The 25,678-nt window shown below is 37.2% G+C and overlaps 2 protein-coding genes across 3 annotated transcripts in view; one reads left to right on the top strand and one right to left on the bottom strand.

Annotated features, from left to right (window-relative positions):
* Nucleotides 1–15,307: 15,307 nt before the first annotated feature.
* Nucleotides 15,308–23,796, bottom strand: hapstr1b (HUWE1 associated protein modifying stress responses b). The gene is made up of 4 exons (NM_199602.2): nt 23,446–23,796; nt 22,180–22,263; nt 19,121–19,396; nt 15,308–16,502 (listed from the first exon to the last, which is right to left on the bottom strand). The coding sequence occupies exons 1-4, from the start codon at nt 23,639–23,641 to the stop codon at nt 16,261–16,263; spliced, it is 798 nt and encodes a 265-aa protein (NP_955896.2). The 5' UTR covers nt 23,642–23,796; the 3' UTR covers nt 15,308–16,260.
* Nucleotides 22,794–25,678, top strand: part of abcg2b (ATP-binding cassette, sub-family G (WHITE), member 2b) — a 22,143-nt gene continuing 19,258 nt past the window's right edge. The window contains exon 1 of one of the 2 annotated variants that reach the window (XM_087236271.1): nt 22,794–23,284. The gene's annotated coding sequence lies outside the window, so the exon portion shown is untranslated. The remainder of the gene's footprint in view (nt 23,285–25,678) is intronic. The other variant, XM_087236272.1, reaches the window with a different exon arrangement.

Below are 25,678 nucleotides of genomic sequence, written 5' to 3'. Positions count from 1 at the left end.
CACCCCCTATAGGTTATTGATCCATTTATTTCCTTTAATATGCAGGAGCCAGACGGCAACATGAAGGCAGCGCCGGTGGGAATTCATTCAGGACGCGCGATGCAGGGCAAACTCAAACCTGGCTCTTAGCAAACACGTGCTCAACCTGCTGCGTCACGACTCCAGCAGAGAGTATGCTTCCAGAAGCTGCAGTCCTTCACGCTGAGTATCACCAGCATCTCACCACGACCAGCTGTTTGGCTCAATTTCACAAGCTCATTTCAAAAACATCCCAATCTCTCCCATTCATACCAAATGAGAAGCAGAAATGCCAAAAAAGATATGCAAATTAGCCACGTAGCGCCCCGTCTACTTCTAAGGGTGGGAAATCTTCCGAATGCAGCAGAGTTTTTCCTGTTTCCTCCAGATTGCAGGCTTTGGCAGTCATTATAAGCGTCCCCTCACATTTAGAAATGGGGAACGTTCTTTGTCAGTGCTTTTGGGTAGATAATCATTACTTTTCAAAGATTCGCGCTTTGATGTGTCTCCCCTCCGCTTCTCGAATCTGCTTTTTTTTTTTATTCTGTCCATCAACTCACTCGTAATAGGAGAATCAGAATAGACAATGTTGGTGCTGCGCAATCACAGGCCTTTTCTCTTCTTTCAAAGTGCGCCCTAATTATTCAGGAGTCAGAATTCCTAATTTCCGACCATTTGGATTTGAGTTTGATTAGAACAGATCAAACATGGCACAGTGCCTTATGTGTGCGCCTTTGTGATTACTTCTGATCTGGGAATTTCTGCTCTAATAAGGGCACCTGAGTTTGCATAAGGCCCTTTGTTTGATAATGCATCACATAGGCAATTACAGGCTCAATTTAAGGGGGGTTTGGGACCCTTGTCTTTCATCTAATCAGTGATGAATTTAGCTGTCAGTATACCCTTAAAATGGTGATTATCTGATCGTTTGTGTTTACTGAAACATCGGCATCTTATTTCATGGGTCATTTCTTCCTCTTACTAGTCATTAGACTCATAAACAGTAAAGCTTATTCGGTTAAAGGGATACTTCACCTTAAAATTAAAATTGTGGCTTTGGTTCTTCACCCTTGTGTCATTCCAAATCTGTGGAGGGAAAAACAAGACAGAATCTCAAACAACTGTCTTGATATTTAGACATATACAGTTGAAGTGATTAGCCCTAAATATGTCACAAATGATAAAACAGAGCAAGGAATTTTCAACATTATTTCCTATAATATTTTTTCCTCTGATGAAAGTCTTGTTTTATTTTGGCTAAAATAAAAGCAGTTTTGATTTTTTTAAAACCATTTTAGGGTCAATATTATTAGCCAACATAGGTTCATTTTAAAAACATACCTTTTTCTGGATGGCTGGGATGGGTGGGCGGGTCAATCAGTGCTTTCAAAAACACTACCGGTTGGGTTTTGGGAAGTGGGCGGGCGGGTCAATTAGTGTTTTTGAAAACACTATCGATTGGGTTTAGGAAAGGGGAGGTCAGGCAGTCGACAGCAGCCTCTGGTGGATTTACGCAAGAACAGCAAGAGTGAATGGCGTGAGTGAAATTTGAGATCTGAACAAACCATTTAAAAATTTTAATTTCAGTCTTTAAATTGCAATATTAAGCTAAATACTAGTATGTTGAAAAATATCTAGCAAAATATTATTTACTGTCATCATGGCAAAGATTAAATAAGTGAGTTTAAATGAGTTATTAAAACTATTATGTTTAGAAATGTGTTAAAAAATCTCTTCGTTAAACAACAATGGGGGGGGGGGTGATTACAGGCGGGTTAATAATTCAGGACTTCAACTGTAAAAGGTAACTTATTCAGCTATCCTAATTAACTCTGCAGTTTAAAAATATAACTAATTCTTTTGTACCTTGTATCTGGGATGCTTAGATTTGCGTTTGTTCCAGTCCATCTGTGAGATCCATTGTAGCAAATGTCGAGTAAGGCCGTCAAACTCAGACTTTGTTCTTTCCGTGGATGTAAAAAAAGGAAGCTTCCAAAACTTTATAGCCTTCCTAAAGATCTGAGTATTAAAAGTGCATGGCTGAAGTTTATTTTTAATAATGCGCCCGAGTGACTGAAAGAAACTTTTTGTTTATTCTTCACATCTCGTGCTGAACTCTTCTGTGAAGTAATCTTAACATGCTGCTGGTTTTTCAAAATCTTTTTTTTTTTATTGAAATATACGGCAGTGGCAAGCATTTCGTCTTCTGAGGCAATGCAGGTACATGCATTTATTTTTAATCCCAGAGTATATTTGTAGTAAACATCAAACCAGAATTGCATCTTAAATTCCACACTAGGGGTAGGAACATTACAATTTATTCTCGCTTCAAAAATAGTATTTATTCAAGGGATAGTAAAGCATCCGTCTAATGTACACCCTACTCTTTATTCTAAAATCTACAGTATGGATGTACGCAAATTCAGATGCAGGTGTGAGTGCTGGTGATAAAGGCAAATCTTATAATCTCTAATCAGAAATCTTAAAAATCGTTGTGGTTGTGCTGTTTCAGGCATCTTGAGTGTAGAAACATATGACCTGCTGCACAGGAGGGTGTGGATGTAGTGAGATTAAACCACAGTGTGCATTTACTTCAGTTTCTGCAGGAGGTGTAATGCCCTTGACATTGACTGTTTCTTGCAGAGACTGAAAATGGGGATGCATAATATTGGTCTTTTTGTGGCTGCAATCATAAAGTAATCTTGACGAACGTAATACAGAAATAAAAAAGTGCTTTCATTACCCCTTCAAAGCGTATGGTACCTCACTTCAAACACCAGTAATGGTGTAGGTCAATATTGGGTCAATAATAAAAGGTCAATAGAAAATCCTCCATGACCTCTATTTTTCCAAATATTAAATGTTACCCTGAACCACAAAACCAGCAGGGCCGGACGAATTTTGTAGATATTTTTTTGCAGAAATCTGTTAATAATCTGCAGTTTTATACAGAATTATGTTGATAGTAACTAAAAACCTAAAATATAAAATCTTTTTACAATGCAAATCCAATTAGATCCACTTGTTGTGGCAAACAAAGCAATCTCTCATATAATATATCAAGTAAAAGACAGAAAATATAACTTTACAAACTATTGTAAGTGAATCATATAAACTTTGCATAAAAATGTGTATATGATTCAATAATATTACTGAAATTAATTTTAAAACAGAATAAATATAAATTTACACTTACATAGGTAAATTAATAGGCTAAACAATCTGTAGAAATCCGCAAGTGCAGATTCCGTGCGGATAGTTATAAGTGTCCATTTTATAAATTGAGATTAATTTATCACCTGAAAGTTGAATAAATACATTTTCCACTGATGTATACATTCTTAGGTCTGGACAATATTTGGTGTGATCATTAAAAAAGATCATTTTGACCCATTCAGTGTATTTTGGCTATTTGCAAAAAATATACCTGTGGCTATGCAACTCATTTGTGGTCCAGGGTCTCGTATATAAAAAATGTCATAAGTATCAGGACAAATGCCAGTAAATAAATATGTGACAGTGAATGTGTAAAAAGATTTATGATATGATTTTTTTAACACTTACATTTTTGTCGTCTATATATAACATTTTAATTAATGTACAATTACAGTTAATATCTGCGAAAACAAAGACATTCTACTAACTTTTAACTTTATCAACACTGACTACATTTTAATGGACATCAGTAATCAAATGATGCGCATTAAACTGAATAACAATAATATGATTCAGGTGTTTACATGAGTTGCTTTTGAATGTTCCTTTCACGTTTTACATGTTACAGTTTGATTAACATCATTTTGTCACCATTTAATGCTAGTTTACTCCAGCGTTTCCAATGATATCCCACAGCAATTCGTAACTGTTTGATTTAGTGGCTAATTCCTATGAATTCATACATTTTAATTCGTACAGTTAAGTAGGATTTCCTTATGCCCCAATGACGGTTAGGTTTAGGGTGGGATTGGGTGCCATGGCTCCTTTTTAAAAATCATACATTTTCGTATGACTGAACTCTAAACTGACAAAACATAAAATGGTTACGTTTCCTTGTGGGATCAGGCTTGCTTTTCACGCAACAAAACTTTGTGTTTGTCATGGCACCCATGCCCGGCCCTAACCAATTTGGCGCCCAGTCACATCACGTTTATTCCACTGCTAGTGTATAGTTATAAGAGACTAAATAGCTTTTTGATCGACTACTACAAGCTGGGAAAACATCATATAAATATGTTATTACTGAATAGATCTAAGATTTACACATTTGCTTGAGGAAGGAATGATGGAGGTAGTTACATTACTATTACTATTTTCCATAACATCTATGCCCTTCCATAATAGAAAATATTGACAATAGAATAAAAGGTTAAAAACATGTATGGCTTATACAGAAATTAAATAAAGCTATAAAATCGATTTAACTTTTAATTGTATTTGCATATTTCTTAAAGTTACTATAGTTATTTAGTGAAGAGCAGCAGACGAATCTCTCAGTGTTTTGTTTGATAACAGAGATGTTAATGTAAGAATGCACAGATCTATATGAATGAATGAATGACTGAAGCATTCGACTACTTTAGTAACTGTTTGTGCTCATTTAAGAGAAAATTAGTTGTGTTTAAAATAAAACACGCAGGACAGAGCAAAAAAAAAAAAAAATTTAATAAACGAAAAAAAGAAGCACTTTTCCGACGGTCCCTTACTGAGAGCTCCACTCCGGCGAGCTCTGCCGGCTAAACGCATATCTCCGGCTAAACGGAGCAGTGCTCGTAATGTCGAGCGAAAAAAAGCAACAGACAGCTGTGAAACATAACCAGCTTTGTCTTTTTGTAGGAAACACACTTTAGATCTTTTTAGGGTAAGAGGTTTGAGTTATTGCCATCTATCTCTGAATGTGTCAGGAATATCAAAAACAAAACCAACTTGACCGCGCTCATTTCTGGCGCCCCCCTGGATGTACAGCGCTCTTAGCATTTGCCTATACTGCCTATGCCACGGGCCGGCCCTGATGGCACCATATGTGATTTTGGAAATTTCATTTTTAATTTTGCTACAAATTCAACTGCAGTTAATCTCTCACACTATATGTTACAAGATACAAATCCTCAATCCTTAACAGCCTTGTCTAGCAATTCATTTACCAACTTTTCAATCGTGCCCCTCATGATAAACCCTGTGAGGTACTGCATGAGAGCATAGACATCGTTTCCCACAATCGCACCAAAAAAAAGTGCCATTCTCATTTATTTGTCATCAAACGCCTGACAAATATGTAGCGAAAAGTACTACAAAATGGTAACAGTCTGATAAAGGTGTTTACATGTCTGTACTGTGCATCAATAATGCGACTAAAATAGGAATACTCCACGTCTTATTTTGATTTCTGTTTAGTTTATGACTTTAATTGGTTTAAAGGAATCAAAAATCACTGCTTGCACCATAGGTCTCAAAGTCGATTCCTGGAGGGCCGCAGCTCGGCACAGTTTTGCTCTAACCCTAATCAAGCACAGCTGATGCAAATAATCGAGGTATTCAAAAGAGTCTTGAACACATTGATTAGTTGCATCAGCTGCGTTTGATTACAGTCGGAGCAAAACTGTGCAGAGCTGCGGCTCTCCAGGAATCGAGTTTGAGACCCATGGTTTACATGGTAGACTCTTAATCAGAGTATTGTCTTAATCATATTTAAATCAGAGTATTTGTGTCCATGTAAACATACTCACTGTCAAGTAACCCTAACTAGACCCTAACAGTCTACCAATACTCAGCGTACACTATACTGACAGTCAGAGGATACATTATTATCAGTTATTAAATGATAACCTCCTTTTTTGTTTGACAGCATGCGTGTTCATCTCAACATGAGGGAGAGCACATAAAATGACAGATTTTGAATTCTTGTGTGCGAAATATCTCCGTGAAGCAAAACACATCATTCTGAGTCACAGGATCTCAGGATCACCCTTTGTAAATCAGCGCTAGCCTTCAGCCTGCGCCATATTTACACACGCACAGTTTTATGACTCAAACAACTTTCTCCTTAATATATTTCTCTTCTTCCACTCCACATACACCTACGGCATTTCCTGAATCAGACAGCTGGCTTCTAAAGACCATAAACGCTCTCCAGATTAATCTGTATTTAAATCTGGCTTCAAAGTTGCAGTTAACGGGTGACACCATCCGAGCGTCAGCTTGAATCGTACAGTGGCCCCGAAAGCGTATGAGATCAGACTTACTAAATTTACTACCCTAGTAAAGACAGGATGATTCTCTTGAGCTGCTCCTGCGGTCACCATATATTATTCAAAATAGTGCATAGGTCCATGCTGAGTCCTGTGACTGTGACTGCATGTGTGTGTGTGTGTGTATGAGGGAGAGAAAATGTTCTTGCTGTGAAAGCTCTCATCCCAGACAGCACACCCTGCGGGAGATAGTGAGAGAGAGAGAGAGAGAGAGAGAGAGAGAGAGAGAGAGAGAGAGAGAGAGAGCGAGAGAGAGAGAGAGAGAGAGAGAGTAAAAAGACTGAGAGTGTCTGGGGAATGCAAAACTTGAACTAAAGTTAGCATATTTTCTGTCCGTTCTGATAAGTGCTCATCGTTCTATTGTGCGTGTCTGTTGTGTGTGTGTGTGTGTGTGTGTGTGTGTGTGTTTGACTTGGCCAGCTGGTCTAACCCAGATTGAGAGGAAAAACTGGTGTCTGATGGAACATTGCTGAGTGGCCTGAAATTATTGAGCAGATTTTGCAAAAGATGTACATTTTCATAGTTTAAAAAATAAAAAAAAGATGTTTGGATCGATAAAGGAGCGCTCATCAGAACCACTTTATGGGATGCGGCGTAATTGAAGTCTGTGCATGAAAGGGCTAAGCTAGTCTTTGCTCTCCACAACAGACAAATCTGAGTTTCTCATCATCTTCTTGTGTGGAAAGCCGTCTTTGTGACTGTAAAAGTAGTCAAATCTGACAAGGATGTGAGGAAAGCATAGGAAGCTGTGTTCAGACTGGAATATGCCTACATATAGAGCGCAGAACAGATGGTGTTTTTATAAAATATGGTGATAAGACAGTGGGGAAAAATCTATTTGCAATGTATCACAAATCCTAAATTATTGTAAATGTGTTTTAGACAAAAACATGATGTTCTGTGAGAAAAAGAAGTAAGATTTAGGACTGAAACTGAATATCTATATCTGGATATATAGAATAACCTAAAACAGTCATTTCCACTGTTTTGAATAATTGTTTGCAAAAAATTTCAAAATCCAAATGATTTATTAAGCATTTTCATGATTTAACATACAATTGATGAGTTTTTTATTATTCAGCATTTTTACCCCAATAAAATATGTGATCTGGATTACAAAATCAGTCTTAGTTTGCACAGGTAGTGGGGGAAATAAGTATTCAGCTCGTCTTAAAGACGACTCTCATATGGAGAATGAAGTCACATGCATTGCTCAGGTGTGAGTTTTTCACAAACTTCAACAGAGCGTAAAAATCTTGATCGTTTTGTGGGCCTCGTCTATCAAATCTGATCTTTTATTTTGTTTTTTCTATTGGATTCAGGTCAGGCGATTGGCTGGGCCATTCTACAGCTTGATTTTGTTTCTCTGAAAGCATCTGAGAGTTTCCTTGGCTGTGTTTTGGATCATTGTCTTGCTTTAATGTCCACCCTGGTTTCATCTTCATCATTTTGCTAATGTAGATGTTGGACTAAAGCAGCGAATGTTAATTTATAATCTGAGGAAGGGCAGAGGGTTGCTGAAGAACTGCTGAGAGATTTCAGCTGCTGTCTGGACTTTCATTGTCTTTCTACACTTCCCTTCCTTCATGTGTTTGATACTTTTTCCCTGCGTCATTTTATTTTATTGCACATAACTTCATTTGTAAACTAATTAGTTTTGTTTTCTTTTATGGATTTCTTTGGTTTTTGTCCACATCTAGTGAAAATTTCAAGTCAGCAGCACCTTCGGAAATTTGTTTTCTGAGAAAAATGGTGAAATATTTAATACTTATTTACCCCACTGTATTTTTTGGCAAATAGTTAAAATACATTTAATTGATCAAAATAATTTATTTTTATCTTATGCCTAAAATTATTAACATTTTAAGAAAATTTCATGTTCAATGAAGAAATGTAAAATTTTCATTTATAAATTTAAAAATCATTTTTAAATTAGTAACGTGCATTACTAAATGCTTTATATAGACAGTTTTAAAGGTAATTTTCTTAATATTTTTCATTTATTTTTTTATTTTCAATCCTCATATTCAAAATTCAAGATAGTCGTATCTCGACCAAATATTGTCCAGTCCTGACAATGTACATAGATCAATAGAAAGTTGATGTATCAATGTCCATTTTTTTATAATTATTAATTATTATTATTATTATTATTATTATTATTAATTATAATTGGTTATTCTCCAGTTTCATATTTTAAGCCCAAATTCCCCAACCCTGTTCCAGGAGGCACACCAACAGTACATATTTTGGTCGTCTCCCTTATCTGCCCCATTCCTTTCAGGTTGTGGAGTCATTTCTAATGTTCTGATGAGTTGATTCAGGTGTGTTTGAATTGGAAGAGGTTGAAAATGTGTACTGTTGGTGTGCTTTCAGGAACATGGTTGGGAAACTGTTTTAAGAATACAGAAATATATTCTGAACATTAATAAAAATGCTGATGAAGATTTAATTAACTTATTGCCCTCTCTAAAATTAAAATCAATATTAGAATTAGGCTTCCTAAGCAGGATCAAGATGCTGGTCCTTTATAGAAAATAATCCAGTTGTTAAATTGAATTTTAAAAGTCTGAGAAATATGAACTTTTTAATTTATTTTCAATTAAATAGAGACTCTTTTTGAAGTTTTCTTAAAAATACATGACATGCTATGAGTTAAAATGATTAGCCCCTTCCACGGGTCCTAAATGACCTCACCTGAAAGCAACATCATTTCAAAGGTGCAAAAGTAATATGCGTTCTGTATTTGCATTATCAGCAATGCTAAAAACATGGGTTAGACTTATACAAGAATCTGTCTAAGAGTGCATCCTTCATACATATAAGGACATCGGCGCACACAGATTCTGGTGATAAAAATAGGCCTTTGTTCACTCTGAGGTGTTTCTGAGATGCAAGTAATTTCAGAGAACCAGCCTCGGGGTCTCTCACTTTGTGTGTGTGGCAGAGATAGAGCCGCAGACAGAGTTGCCCTTAGACAGAAGTAATAATATTTCGTAGGCGCTCCGGGGCTGACCATTCAATACATGAGAGAGGGACCGAAGTGTTTGTGTGTTGGCAATGGGAACACAGCCAAGGTAGATGAGGAATATCTGGGTAGATGAGCGAAAAGGGGAGAAACTTGTTTAAGAGGAGATATGGGGTCAAATGGGGTGAATTTAGGTTAAAGAAATATCAGGGTTGTTGACGTGACATTACATTTTTACTATCACACATGACAAAAATGAATAAACAGTGTAAAAAATACAGGGTTCCACACAATTCCTTCATGTTGTCCCAACACAAATCGAGTAACTCCTTAAGTGAATTAAACATAAAAAAATTAAGTTGTCCAAAAAAAAAAAAAAAACCTTAAGCATTGTGTTTTTTCAGCTCATTTTATATAGTAGATATATAGTAGAAATATTTTTATTTCTATAATTTTATAAGTAGTTTAAACAAGCACAAAAAGTCGTTTTTGAGTGTAACTGGTATTGCCGTCATTTCAAATGCAGTAAATTGTTTAACATTTTTTCAGCCGGAGTAAAAACTGCTGTGTTATTAAATTTTTTACATTTTTGAGCCGAATCTTAAAACTGTCCTATGGTGTGACTGTATCAAGCATCGTTCAATAAATCATAGCTCTTAATGATATCGTAAATACCTCAGGCCTGATTTTAAAAGTGGCTTTTTTAGTGAATCATTTTTTCATCCATAAATTTCTAAAAATATAGGAACTCTGGTGCTATGCTAATTTTAAATTGGAAATTCCTAGAAAAACTTAATTAAAGGGCGACACGGTGGCACAGTATGTAGTGCTGTCGCCTCATACAGAAAGTATGTACCAAATGCTGATGTTTTCTCACAGTATAGTAGTTATACACTTGGGAAATTGTAAATAGTTAAAAAAAAAAAAAAAAAACAATATAGGTGACACAGTGGTGCAGTAGGTAATGCTGTCGCCTGACAGCAAGGTGGCTGGTTCGAGCCCTGCATTGGGTCAGTTGGCATTTCTGTGTGGAGTTTGCATGTTCTCTTGTGTTCAGGTGGGTTTCCCCTTAGTCCAAAGACATGCACTATAGGTGAATTGGATAAACTAAATAGGTTATAGTGTGTGTGTGAAAATGAGTGTGTATGGGTGTTTGCCAGTAGGACCCCATTTAAGATCATGTGACTGAAGCCCCCTGTGAAGCCCATGATCTGCGCATGTCTTGGCTTTGTTTTTAAAATGCCAGATTCCTTGTTTTCATTCTCCTGCTTCTGTGAGCGACGTATCTCTGTAATCCAATAGCGTTCAGCTACGCGTCTAGCTTTTTTTTTTTTTGTACCCTTTTCGCGTGCTAGGTACCCTTTCGAAAAAAAAAGTGGTACAGTACGGTTCGCTTTTAGGTACCCTTTGACAATGGAAACAGCCATAAAAGCCAAACCTGACCATACCACTCAGTGGAAACGGGCCATAATAGGTAATGTAATCTACACAATATTTAGTGTGGGAAAAAGGGGGCAGTGTTTCGTGATCCGGTGATGTTGTGGTTCTGTGACTGCTGGTCTTGGTTGCTGTATGGTTAAAATTATAACAGTTAACATAACTAGGTTAATTTCGATTTATTCATTCATTCATTTTCTTGTCGGCTTAGTCCCTTTATTAATCCTGGGTCGCCACAGCGGAATGAACCGCCAACGTATCCAGCAAGTTTTTACGCTGCGGATGCCCTTTCAGTCGCAACCCATCCCTGGAGAACATACACACACACATTCACACACACACACACTCATACACTACGGACAATTTAGCCTACCCAATTCACCTGTACCACATTTCTTTGGACTGTGGGGGAAACCGGAGCATGCAAACTCTCCACAGAAACAGCAACTGAGCCGAGGTTCGAACCAGCGACCTTCTTGCTGTGAGGCGACAGCACTCCCTACTGCGCCACTGCCTCGCCCCTTAATTTCGATTTAAATAAATTAAAATTTTATTTTATTTTATTATTAGTTTTAGGTGTTTTTTGTGCATTTTTGGTGGGTTTTAGACAGCTTTTGGGCTGGAAAACTTGCGTTATATATCTGGCAACACTGATCGTCAAAAATGTTGTTTTACAAAAAAGCTTTTTTTAAATGTCTGTTTGTCACCTACCTATTCACACAAAATAAAAAATCCAACTCAAAATGAAATATATATATACATATACTGTATACACACACACACACACACAAATTAAGAGACGATATTTACAGTTTTTCTTAGTTGTTTACACACAATTACTTGTACTTCAGACACAATGACTAAAACAACTGATGCACCAACCCCCTGAACCAATTCTGCTGCAAGCAGAACTTTACTCTCAAATTGCAGGTTTAAAACACACTTTTTTCATGCCGAAAATCTCGTTTTCACAAGGAACACACTGTCATTCAAAATTGTAAGGTCAGTTGCCCTACTTTGCATACTAACTCATCACATGAGTAAACACCTGTCACACAGAATTGCAACTTAGAAATCAGAGCTATGACTGGTTCACTGCCCACCCATGTTCCCTACATATTCTGCATTTCTCAGTTGGGGAATTTTTTTCTGCCTGGGGATGAAAAGTTTATGACCAAAATCCACTTTTTTTTTTTTTACTATAACTGTATTCTGTAAATCCTTCTGTTGATGGCATATGTAGACCACGTTAGTGCATCTTTGTGTTGGTTGGGAGAAACACTGTGTACATGGTTTTTGTAGTTAAAAATACAGTAAAACATATTCAGCACAGTGTATTTTGTATAAAAACAATTTTCTGAAATATCTTACAATGCACTTATGTAAGCATATGCACTGTCTGTAGTAAGTGTAACACTGAACCAAAAAAAGGCTTAAAGTAAGATGAAGAGAAGTGGTCATAGCGTTTTACATTAAGCACATAGGTGATCAACCGGGTCTTATAAATGTCTATTGATGTGATGGTTTGTGTGTCATCTAAAAACAAAATACCATTTAAAAAAAGTAATTACATTGTTTTGAATGTAAAGTTTAATTTTGCAGGAGAATTGAAGGGTTTTGCCCAATGTGTGTGTGTTTTGATTAGTGTGTAGAGTTCTGACAATATGAGATATGCTTTCAGAAAATGTGTAAACAATTGGGGGAAACTGAAACACTTGATGTTTTCTATTGTAAAACATTAAAAATTGGAGCTTCCAAATTGAATGTAGATCTAGCTTGTATGATTAATTCGCATGATATGCTGTGTTTTGTGATGAGCAGACCCATTCAAACTCATTTAAATACCAAACTTGACAGCCTCAGTCCCTATTCACGTTCATTGTAAAATAATAATAATAATAGCCGTACTTTCCAGCACAAACCAGCAGATCTTATATTCCGCCTAACAACTTTCTTTTGTGTTCAACAGAAGGCAATCATTCAGGTTTAGACAGACTTGAGGGTGAGTAGATGACACAATTTTCCTTTTTTGTGCCCATTGTTAAAGTGTTTGATGTGTATTATAGACAGCCTTCAACAATACACATTTATTTTCTACTTTCTCTCTCTCTCTCCTCTCTCTCTTTCTCCCTCTTCCCACTCATGAAGCTTTGTTTGTGGTTTTTCTCATTCAGCACAGCACCACTGAGCTCATCTTTACAGAAATTTATCGCTCCAAGTCCCCCTCCCTCGCTCATTTCTCATCAAAGAGACAGAAAGCCACCTTGTTTTGACCCTTTTCCGCCAAAACTACTTTCAAAAGACGCTTTTACCCCATTCACACACCATCTTGTCGACGAGACGCGATCTGCAAGAGCAATGTTGTTTATGACGGTTTTGATTTTCCACGCTCTCTAGCTGTCGTCACGCTGTTTTGTGTTGTTAGCTGCTGACCCCTAGTGGTGACTGCGCGGCATTACGCGACCAAAGATAAAAACAGCATCAGTTTCTCCTCGCTGGGAAGGATAAATATTACTTCTAGATATGTAACGTGTTGCTATGGAGATGGACTCACGGTCTTCTTTACCGAGATGATCGGAGGACACCAGCAGCAGCAGCGGCGTAAAGCAATGCGGCTCAGGTGACATTGTACTGAGTGGCGGACTGTTCCCATAGAAATAAGCGATGGTCGTTCCACGCCTGAAGCGCGCGCGCACGTAAAGCGTGAACGCTAATTTTGTCAATGGAACAACAGGTTTCGCGTGAGGAACAGGGGGGATTCAACGTGCATAGACTATGGCGAGCGAGTGAGAAGGTTAAACAGATATTACAGAAAAGAAATGTGTGCTGAATTTAAAACAATTCATTCTTCAATTCATTTTCCTTCAGCTTAGTCCCTTTATTAATGAAAAAAAGATGTATTAGTGATTTTTGTGTTGAATTTAAACAAATTAAATTTAGTAATGTTTAATTTGTTTGTTTAAATTCAGCCCAAATAAATTGTTGACAACCACTTAACTTAAAAAAAAAATGTAGTAAATCCAAGGATTCATCTTTGAATATTTTTTTCAGTGCATCAGTGTTCGCCGCAGTGGAATGAACTGCCAACTTATTCAGCATATGTTTTACATATACAAGGATGCCCTTACAGCTGCAACCCAGTACTGGGAAACATCCATACACTCTCATTCACACACATACAATTTGTTTAATTCACTTCACCTATACCGCATGGATTTGGACCCAGCGGAAACCCACACCAATATGCAAACTCCACACAGAAATGCCAACTGACCCAAACTCGAATTAGGGACCTTCTTGCTGTGAGGCGACTGTTCTAACCACTTAGCTACCGTGTCGCCCAAATTTAACACAATCTTGAACTTAAAATTAAAGGTTCTTTAATGCCATTGATGGTTCTAGATTGATTCCATATTTTTTTCCACTAAATGTTCTTTATTGTGGAAAAGGGTTATTTAGAAAATCAAAATGTTCTTTACACAATCACTCGGTGATTCTTTAACGTTTATTTTTAAGAGTAAAGTGTTTTTTAAAAATCTGATTTAATTTAAGACAGTTCTTGACATTTATCTAACTGTGATTGACTCTTAAACTGTAAAGCCACCAGACAAAAAAAACTATTCAGACTGTGTTGTTGTTTTATTTAAATTCAATGAGGTCTCAAAAACACCATACAGTGCTTGACAAAAATTATTGAAATGTGCTGTATGAAAGTGTTTGACTCTTCTAAAGCATAAAAATACCATAATATGTTTGCAGATATTTAAGAAACATGTCAAGTGTACATTCAAAAACACAGTGCTGAAAATGTGTTTTCCGTGCTGGAAATATATATATATATTAATATTTACTATTTTCCCAAGTGTATAAAACTACTGTAAGAAAATATCAGCATTTGCTACATACTTTCAGTATTATCTTTGCTTGAACTGACCCGATCTAATCCTGTTAATATGAATTAAGCTGCTCCCAACCAGGTTTAAGCTACCAGAACTGTTGCTATGACAACAACTCTCGGATCAGCTTTGAAGAACGAAGCAATCCTGGATCGTGTCGAATCTTCAATATCCAAATCCAGCTAACTGAGTAATCCACGTATGAAGAACAAACCCCTGTCCTCAATCTGGTAACCTGCGCTTGCGTTTGTTTTGATCCAGGAGTGCAATACCAAGCTCAACCACTGGGTGTCAAACTTACCGCACGGTAAATAAAGACAATTTAGCATGGAGTTTTGACATTTTGGTTCCTCCTTTCCACACAATCCATTGCTTTCCTTTTATATCAGACTGGAACCCTTCTATGCTGCCTTTTATATCACAATTATGTCAGAAATGATAAAGCAATATATTAAAACAAGAAACTGTGGTGGATTTTAAGCTAGTATTGTGTGGGTTTAGCCCGACATGTGGAGAAACTCAGTAAGTGTTCATACTCAGCTGAACACATGGGCACAGACAATCATTCTGAAAGCATCGCTATTGACAGCTGTTGTTCACCGAGTGTCAAAAGAACAGTAACAGATTGCACTTTTGACAACAGAACGTGCATTCAATACATTAGCATTTTAATAACGTTCAGGGATGAAACCCTATTTGCCCACAGAAGTAAATGTGCACAAATGTAGCAGGAAAAAAGGAGGTAGTTAAAAGCTTGATTTCTTTAATGCAAGAATCATTATTGTACATTAACAATTCAATGGTCTCTGCACAGCTTTTTTTTTTTTTTTTTTTACAATATGTACCACAAGTCTATGTCAGCACCTACAGGTATTTACATGACATAATGTTACACTGGAGATAAAGGTGCTGGGGAAGAATGACAAAAGAGGATGAATGAAAAGAAGATGGATGCTCAGGAAGAACGAAGGGAAATTATTGAAGAGATTCAAAAATGATTGAGAGATGTGCATGACAGCGGATGTATAGCCATCACAGCACTTGTGCCTGCTGCTCGAGCAGAATTAAGAGAAGGCAAAACAAAAGAGAGAGAAAGAAAAGTCATGAAAAACATTGTCAATAATATTAAAATAAAACATTTGTTGCTTTTGAAAGCCGCAGCATGGTAACTGAGAGCTGGGGCAGTGACAGGTGCTGGAGGAAGAGGCAGGTACCACACACACAAACACACTCTAACACAAACTCATCAGTCATACACACACACACACACACACACACACACATACACACCAAGTACTTGTATACACACGCAATCATACAGACGTTGCTCATTATGTTGCGAACATGCACACAAAAATGTTTTCTTGTTCCTGCGTTCGATCACGTCTCAGTTCAGCCATAATAACACACACTCACACACACACACACACACAATCAACTCACACAGCAATATAGTGAATGAGGGTTGTGTGTTTGTCGACAGGATCCTATGGAAGGGCACTTAGGCCTCTGCACTGAACACCGTCTCCCACCGATGACCTCAACAGGGCTCTGTAGACCAATCAGAGATGTGCTGGGCTGTGGTGAGCACTGTTATTGGCTGCTTTTATTTCCTGGTCTGAATAAAGATGGGAGGATGACTGAGGAGTGGCATTTTTTTTCTCACGCATGGTGTTGTTTCTGTTTACTTAAGAGCTCAGATCATCCTATTGCGTTTGTGAGTGGGAGAGTCTGTTATGACATCATTGCACTGGGCGGAGCTTCGTTTCCGAGTTCCGTTGTCGAGGTGGAGCGCCATCTCCTCGGCAATGAAAGTGTTGAGGTCTACGTCGTGGAGACCGTTTCTGCGGCGACTGGGGGCGGAGCTGGCGCTCAGGTGTGTAGGTGAACCTGGAGCTCCGGAGCGCATACTGATACTCGCCATGGCTCCACTTAGACCTTCAACACAGAGGTAGAGAAACATATTCAATATATTAACTATTACTTTTGTCAAAGCAACATGCGGCCACTGTTGACCTTACTATTCAATGCGGAAGTACGCTCATTTTTGCCATTGTTTTAGAACTTCTGATTCAGTCATCTATGGGAGAAATGACTAGGTATAATACACGGCAGAAAACGGTCAAACTACTTGCTCTACAAACAAGTGTGTGCATGACTTTACATAATAAGTAGAATAATTTCATTAGAAAATATCAGTTTGCAACAACAAGCAGCAGAACGAGCTGTTTTAAACATCTAAAAATCAATGGAAGTGAACGAGACTGAAAGTCTTGAGCCAAAAAGTATGTGAAGAATAAGGTCAAGCCAATAAAGCAGTGATCAAATATTGCTATTTTATTATCAGTGAGCACAGTTTTGTGCTCTGAAAACCTATCATCAGTGATCTTTTTCTGAATTGTGTGGTAGTATTTTGGATGGGAGCACATTTGAACATAACCGGAGGACAAAGAATGAGTTGCAGCGTTAAAGTGTTCGACAAAAAAAAAAAGCCCAAAGCAAGGGAGCATTTTAAATTATACCGCTTCAAAGAATGTCATAAGACAGTCTGTGCTGTTCAGGTACAGAACATGCAGCGTACTAATGTTTTATTTTAATAGAGCGATTTCATTTTGCTAATGACCCATTCTAAAAGCAATCAAGCAATTATAGGACTTTTCCATATTTCTGGTATTGTGTTTAATCCTGTGGTGTGTTCTTCGTACATGGATTACTCAGTTAGCTGGATTTGGTTATTGACGATTTGACACGATTCAGGATAATTTCATTCTTCAAACTCTTCAGAGAGTTGTCATAGCAACAGTTCTGGTAGATCAAACCTGCTCGGGAGCAAGCTCATTTGACATATACAGGATTAGTTTGGGTCTTTTAAAGTAAAGATAATACAGAAAGTCTGTAGCAAATGCTGATGTTTTCTTACAGTATAGTTGTTATATACACTTGGTAAAATTGTTATAGGTGACATGGTGCCACAGTAAGTAGTGCTGTTGCCTCACAGCAAGAAGGTCACTGGTTCGAGCCTCGGCTGGGTCAGTTGTCGTTTCTGTGTGGAGTTTACATGTTCTCCCCGTGTTCGCGTGGGTTTCCTCCAGGTGCTCTGGTTTCCCCCACAGTCCAAAGACATGCAGTACAGGTGAATTGGGTAGGTGTGTATGTATGGATGTTTCCCAAAGATGGGTTGCAGCTGGAAGGGCATCCTCTGCGCAAAACATGTGCTGGATAAGTTGGCAGTTCATTCCAATGTGGCGACCCTAGATTAATAAAGGGACTAAGCCGAAAAGAAAATGAATAAATGAATAAAAAACATTAAGTTTAAAAAGTATATACTTCTAAAAAAATAAACATAAAACTTTACAATCTGCACTATGAAATATGACTGTACGAAGAAGTTTTAGACACAAACGTGTACTATATTAAAGGTACCAGGATTAGTAAAATCTTTGTATGATAATACACATGCACAATATTCGACAGTTTTTTTTAAACAATAATAATTTGTGGTCAAGCACACAATTGACTACTAATATGACGGTGATCTGATGCTTCACAAGAGTTGCTGACACCTTTAGCAAAAATTTTTACTTGGATCAAAATGCTTTTTAATGCAAAATTAGTTTAAACAGCCAGTTATTCCTCACCCCAATTAAGAAACTTGAATAGGCCTAATAAAGAAAATTTGCTCTAAATGTAAAACTACATAAATTGCTAAATACTCTCGACACATGAAAGTGTAGAGCATGCAGCCCACAACAAAGGTGTAAAGTTATTGTGTATCATATTTAGCCGTTTTAACTGTTTATTGTTAATGTAATTTTTCCCACATGAATAATTTGATATTATTTCGATGATGTCATCAGCCAATCGTTGCATTGCTGATCATGATTTCCAGGATCCATAGATCAGTCTTTCACAACACACGCAGCAATCTCCAACCATTTCATCCAGACATTTTAATCTGATCTGCAAACTTGCCAGAGATCAGTTATTAAGATTAAAAGTTTCAGGATCTGTCAAATCATCTAGTATGAAGTAAACAAAAACCTGCTCAATTTAAAGAAATCATGAAATTGTGCAGGAATTGAAAGGTTTAACACAACATAGTTATAAACTCTTTAAAAATGTAAAAACTGTTTTATTCCTGTTGAAATTAAAATGTTTAAGATAAATGGTGTAATTGTTATTATCATTACACTAAAGAGTATGTTACTCTCAACAATACATTTTTTACAATTTCAACAAGATCAAACTTTAACTGATGGGTCTTTGCAAAGAAGCTGTGATTATATGATACTCTGGAGATGACATTCATGTGCTTATATATTTAAAAACATCAAGTGTCGTGTGTTTGACTGTAATGCATGACACCACGCAAATCATTCACACAGACGTCATAATCCAATAGCCTTTATCCTATTTAATATTCACAGATACAGATTAACATTACAATGCGATTAGATATTACTCCTTAATTATTACAGTTTCAAAATTGTGACATTCTGCAATAAATAGTTTCTGTGTGAAGTCTCAATGAAATGGATGTCATCGAACACACTCACCGTGCAGGGCAATGGCCTCCCTGAAAGGCTGCAGGTCAGTTTCTACAGATGAACTCGTCTCCGAGGGCGTGGGTCGGCTTGGTGACACCATTGCAAGTCTTGGCGGAGCCCTGGAGCTACGTGGCGGTGGGGCTTTACCACAGAGGAAGCTGATAAGATCCTCACGCCGAATAGTCCGCCTCCGTTTCTTCACCCACGCCAGGACATCTTTATTTCTCCTCTGATGGCCTATCTGAATACCCAGCTCATAACTCCGCTGATGGGCATCAACACTCTCTGAAAAGAAGAAAAAAAAAATAGGAAATGAGCATTTTTGCATGCGTGTCAGGAATCAGCACAGCTGCATCAACGTCTCCTAGTGTTTTATGCCCAATGATGTCAGTCTCATTTAACAATTCCTGAAATCAAAAAGCCCCTCTTAGAATTTTAAAACAGCATCAAGCAGAGAGCAAACATTTTACACGAAGGAAGAAAATGAACAGCAGGTAAATTATTGCTGATGGTTAAAATAGGAAGATTTAATAATGTAATTATGTAAATCTTACATCATCAACTTCCAAAGCAATTGTGTAACACCATAAATTTTTGTTCTGCCAGAACAGCAGCATTATCTCCTCAGGACCGGCAGCCACTGTTCTTCAATATATTATTTTCTCTCCATAATAGGCAACAAATAAACCGCCTCAACCAAAACTGGCAGGCATGAAGATTTGTTTCAATTGACAGGGTTTCCGCTGCCAGGCTGGAACCAGACTGAAATGAATTATACGCTTAGAAAATCCTGAGATGGGGTGCATGAAATGGTTGAAGAGATGATCAAATCTCAGCAAGGTGTTGGTGAAAAATGGGAACTTTTATAAAATACACTTTTCCAAACTATCGGCAGATCAGTTCCAAATATGAACTTGCACACTAAAGAACACACAGCATGATGAAAACCAACTACATCCTACATGCTTTGAAAAATACTCATAAGTCAACTTGCTAAATCAGTCAATGTTGTAAGTGATCTCCAGTAATCTGAACACACAAACAACTCCCTATGCGTGACAGTTCCTAATAGCATGACTCAAATCATCCACATGACATCTAACATCCTCCCTACCACATCATCTCTCATTACCCCAACCAAACCTATAAATGACGACTCAGGTTTTTGCTAGAAGACACTACCAAACGATGCTGAACACATGTCCATGAAGTTCTCATAACTGCAATCTAATGATACACAACTACTCCAGGTTGTGTGAACCAGGCGTCCACTCTTACACAGACAGATTCTGTCTGGAAAAATAAATCAGCTGGACATTAAGAGTCACTGCCAGCCATGTTGTTGCTATTTATCAACATATAAACCTATTACACACTGTTTAATAGTGAATTTTAATGAGCAGGCAGGCATTCTTCACTACAAACTAAATAGTGGAGATATTAATTAATCTTAATTACTAAACAAAATACACTATAATTAATCCTTAAATAGAACATTTATGCAAGGTATCAAAATAATAATTAATAAGTTTGTTTTTTTGTAACTTGGGTTTTTCTCCTACTCTAGCACTAAATTCTCTGAGCAAGTAACTTTGAATAAACAGCACTTCTTGTGTGTATTGCCTTTTGTTGAATCGCTGAAAACCTCCTCAATTTTTAAGTTGCTTTGGACAAAAGCATCTGCTGAACGACAAAATGTAAATGTAAACAAGACTGACTTGTGTGATAAACTGCCTGAATAACTGATAGGTCAATAGGACAGTAGTTGTGTAATCATAAAGTGCTTTTATAATTAAAAACCTTGTTCAGATTTAAAACACTTGACCCAGTGACTGTTTGTGTAAAGGACCAACCAATGACATTTCTCCTTAAAGCCTGCACTTGAATGCTATTGGTTTGCACTAGGTACTACGGCAAGAAAAATCTAATCCAATCAATGGTAGTTCGCATAGTAAACACTAAAGAGTGATTTAGTCTTGATACAAATACACTGCATATAGGTACAGACAAGCACACACACCCTTTTAGTAGTGTACTATGCAAAAATGCACATTATGCATTACACATACAAACGAAAACATTTCACTCATGTCCAGTGTATTCAATGAGGGCTGTGAATTCAGAAATTTCATCATAAAAAGTTTTTCACCAACTAAATAATATAAATAAAAAATATTCCAGAAGTCATAAATAAAAAAAAAATATTTAAACTGTGACTATCCCTAAAATCAAGGGATAGTCATTTGATCTAATGTCAAATGTGCCTATTGTTGTTGCAGACTCTAGTAGTTTATTGTTGTTCAGTCTCCTTGACAGCATCTGAAATCACATACTTCACTAATACATAATGGGTAGGAAAAGACATATGCGACAAGCGCAGAATGTCTGAATTCCAGTGCACAGTTCAGTGCATATGAACATTTTACAATACCGTGAGGACTTGTGTCTGTAAGTGAAGCAGCAAAACTAATGCTATTATCAGCAAAATGAGAAACAAATCTTGTTGTATTAGCTGAATACAAAACAGGTTCATACTATATAAATACTTTAAGTGACCTGTAAAAAAATAAATGAAGAGTTTAGATAAATGGTCCCAAACTTAATTCCTGGAGGGCTGCAGTTCTGCGTAGTTTAGTTCCAACCACCTCCAACTCAGGTTTGAGACCTTTGGTTAAGACACAAAAACCTCTAAATGTCTCCGAAATTCTCGTCTAAAATGAGCATTTTATCAGGCTCCTGTGTGTTTGTTCAGTAATATCACTTTTATGACAAACAATAAGTCTTGGTCCTGGTCTTTAAGATGAAACATCTCAATATAAACAAAGGAACTTTCATATCTTGATGGAATTTTTTTTTTGTTTTTTTGCATCTGAACTCTTCAAATACCTTTTAATAGCCTTTAAATTATAATAGCCGTATTTCTTTTTTTTTGGCTTCGAGCATGTACTGCATTGATACAGCAAACTATATGCATCCCCTTACATATGCAAATACAGTATATTAGCTTATATGCATAGGCTTTTGTAATGTAAAATGCAAAGGAATACACAAAAGTTCTCTGAACTTACCTTTGTATAGGTTAGTGACGGCAGTTGCAGCATTTTGAAAGGGAACCCACAAGGAAAGGCCCTGTTGTTGTTGACATACTCTATCTGAGGGGAGGTAACAGACAGGACAGGAAATGTTTACGTTGCAATGGAGATACATCATTTCCCGTTCAAATAACACACACACACACACTTTTAGACACTGTGCTGAAAGAATACCAAAAAAAGCACACACACAAGACAACTAAACCAAACCTAGGCTTTATATTTAGTACCTTTACAGCCTCTCACACTGACTGTGTGTTATGAGATAGTGAGCTGCCTACTTAAACAGCACTTTTGGGGCCGTAAGCACGCCTGGAATGTTCTAAAAGCGTCTGTGATGACCAAAAGTGCGGTCCACATCAGCAGCTCTATGTTTTGAGACATAGCCATTAATTACACGACGTCTAAATTTGATATGTAGCAAGAGCACTCAACGCCATTTTGTTGAGCAGATTCAGTTTATCTGATTGTAGCGTTTTGTCACAACAGAACATTGCGTGTAAAAGCATTGTGTTCATTAAACCAGCTTCGTACTGTTTGGCATATTTAATGACACACCAATAAGAACAGAACAACTCTGACACAATAACACACAATCTTTGAACTTAGCCAGCTAATCCTGCCTTCGCCATTTTGTTTCGCATACTATTATTGTTGTTAAAGAAAAATATCCCGTTTTCACCCGGTCACTACGTAGTTTGTATTTCTAGATCGTTTCGTTTAGATACACGACATCTGAGTTCATAACAGAGGAGTTTTCGATCCTAAATCGAGTTATTTTCATCAGATGAACTCCTCCCTGCACTTCGCCATTTTGTTTCGCTCATAGACAACCAGCTGGGTGACGCTTTAAATATTTTAAAATATCACAATAACGTTAGACGTTTACGCATTATGTAGTCAGCTCTATTAACAGCTAAAACTGATAAATGGAGACATTTCTGGGTTGTTTCCTCATATAAACGATGAGTGTCAGTTTACGTCGCTCGTCTGCCACTTAGCATCAATGCTAATCTGTAAACACCACCGACCTTCAAAACAAGCAAATAACAGACGACATAGCCGTATTTGAACCCCAAACGTGAGTGTTTTGTTATTAAGCAACCGCTCGCCAGCCTAATTTATTCGTGTTAGGTTTAATTTGGTGGCTATTCACTGAGCTTTTGAGTTAGTGTCCTTTGTTTGTCAGTGTCAAGAGTTAGCTGGCTAGCTCGCGATGACTTTTTATTACACATTTCACACCTTTATACAGTTGTGCGACGGCGGTGGCGGAGTTTTGGAAAAGATGCCAGAGTTTTTGTTGGCTCTGATCGGTCTCCTCCTCGGCCGGTTCCTCCTGCTCGGCCTCGGCTAGGCACTGCCGCTCCCATTTGGAGAACCAGTGCTCGGGTCCGTGTTCCTGGATCTCCGCTTCCCCCTCCTCCTTCTTCTCCTCCATGGCCACAAAAACACGTAAACCGCTGCTGTGATGCTCTAACGTTCGCTGGAAAAGTTCTCCGTGGCGTTTAAACCCGGCCGAAGTGGTTTGTCGGCGGCGGCCTCATCGACAGCTGTTAGTTTACGTCTGCATAGCGAACGGTGCTTGCACTTCTCCGCCACACAGCCGATGAAAACAACTTAACGTTGCCGAGGCACAAGCCTCTCCCTCTAGAGTTATACTCGATTCTCCTTGGCTACATATTTTTGGGGGCGTGTACTGGCCTAAACAGCTTAAATGTTTATTGGTCGCGTGAACAGTCAGTCATCTGTCATAGAGCGACAACGAATGAAGACACCGCCCCTGTTTATGTGCGCTGCCACACCAAATACTTGAGCCTCAAGTACACTCAGTACGAACAGGAGATTGCGCAAGCACATAATGAGTCGCTATTCATGCAGAAGAGTGTCCTTTACAGTCCTTTACTGTTTCTCTTCTGTTCATTACAGTAGGCGACTGTTAAACAAAGAGAACGGTGTTTTGATTATACATCCTGTTGTGATCACCATCTTCGGACTGCAGATGGCGCCAATGTGCAGCTGCACGATGCGTCTTTTAAGTTTGAAGGGCAGAGTCAAGACTTTCACAGGGAGGAAACTAAATCACGGTGGAGGATTACAAAAACAGTCTAATTACATGTCTAATCATTCATTCATTTACTTTCCTTTTGATTTTTCCCTTTATTCATCAGGGGTCGCCACAGCTGAATGAACCGCCAACTTATCCAGCATATATTTACACAGCAGATGCCCTTCCAGTTGCAACTCAGTTCTGGGAAACATCAAAACATACTACGGCCAATTTAGTTTATTCAATTCACCTACTGCACATGTCTTTGTACTGTGGGGGAGACAAATGCCAAATGACCCAGCTGAGACTCGAACCAGTGACTTTCTTGCTGTGAGGCAACAGTGCTAACCACTGAGCCACAGTGTTGCCCACTATATTTATTTATTGCATATAATATTTTATATATCATGCTTTTGGGAAACGGTATTTGAAACTATTTAATGAATATTTAATTGAATAGATAGCCAATAAATAATCAAACAGTATATTAAGATCAATAAATAAACACACCTACGTATAAAACTATTAAAAATAAAAGCAAATTATGGCTTACAGTTATGCAGTACTTTTGATTATAATAAATCCACAAATATTATCTAAAATGCAAATAAATAGATTTTCCAAAATACCATAGAAATAAATGTAAAAAAAAAAGTTTTAAAAGAAATAAGCAATTTGGCTAAAATTGATTATAAAAATGTTATTAAAATAAATATGTAAATACTGTATATACAGTATAATAAGTAGGGACAAAGTATTAATGCAAGCGAAAATATTTTCCTAATATTATATTTTGGGGTCCATGGGATCTGAAAACCCTTTAGATTAGATTAGATTAGATTAGATTCAACTTTATTGTCATTACACATGTACAATTACAATGCAACGAAATGCAGTTTAGGTCTAACCAGCAGTGCAATAGCAGCAAGTGCAGGATACAGGTATAAGTTATAAAGTGCAGTTATAGAAAAATATGGTGATATTTACAGATGGATGTACTATGAACATTATATACAGGTTGTATTAGCTTTAGGGCGGCATATAAGACTCAGTTTTATTAAGAAGTCCAAATTAAGCTAAAATATGTGTTATGTTAGTTCTAGTTGCATACATTTCCAATAGAATTAAGATAATATTATGAAAGATATAAAGTTAATGAGATGTTTATAATCCCATAACACACTACTTGCATGAAAACTTGGATGTCCCAGTCTTAAATGCTGATTTTACTTAGTCTTATAATAAAATAATTGCATTTTTTTTATTGCGAATGCTCATCAAAAACCTGTTATATCTTATTTAATACTCACATTTAAAGTGATTTTTCTTTAAAAAAAAGATAATCAAGTAATATGTTAAGGATACATTAAGCATATAACCAACATGGATGTTGGATAATCAACATCTTTCCATGTGATAAATGATTAA

Source organism: Danio rerio, chromosome 1 (genome assembly GCF_052040795.2).
Source record: "Danio rerio strain M-AB ecotype USA chromosome 1, GRCz13ab, whole genome shotgun sequence".
In the NCBI taxonomy this organism is placed as follows: Eukaryota; Metazoa; Chordata; class Actinopteri; order Cypriniformes; family Danionidae; genus Danio; species Danio rerio.
Note: the sequence above shows the minus strand (reverse complement) of the source record. Positions and strands in the feature narration are given on the sequence as shown.

What these genes read in the sequence shown, in the direction of transcription:
- hapstr1b (NM_199602.2), bottom strand. Translation starts at nt 23,641, where the DNA reads ATGGAGGAGAAGAAGGAGGAGGGGGAAGCGGAGATCCAGGAACACGGA. An exon ending in CGTCACTAACCTATACAAAG is followed by an intron (nt 19,397 to 22,179) that starts GTAAGTTCAGAG and finishes TCTTCTTTTCAG; the next exon opens with AGAGTGTTGATGCCCATCAG. An exon ending in GGAGGCCATTGCCCTGCACG is followed by an intron (nt 16,503 to 19,120) that starts GTGAGTGTGTTC and finishes TCTGTGTTGAAG; the next exon opens with GTCTAAGTGGAGCCATGGCG.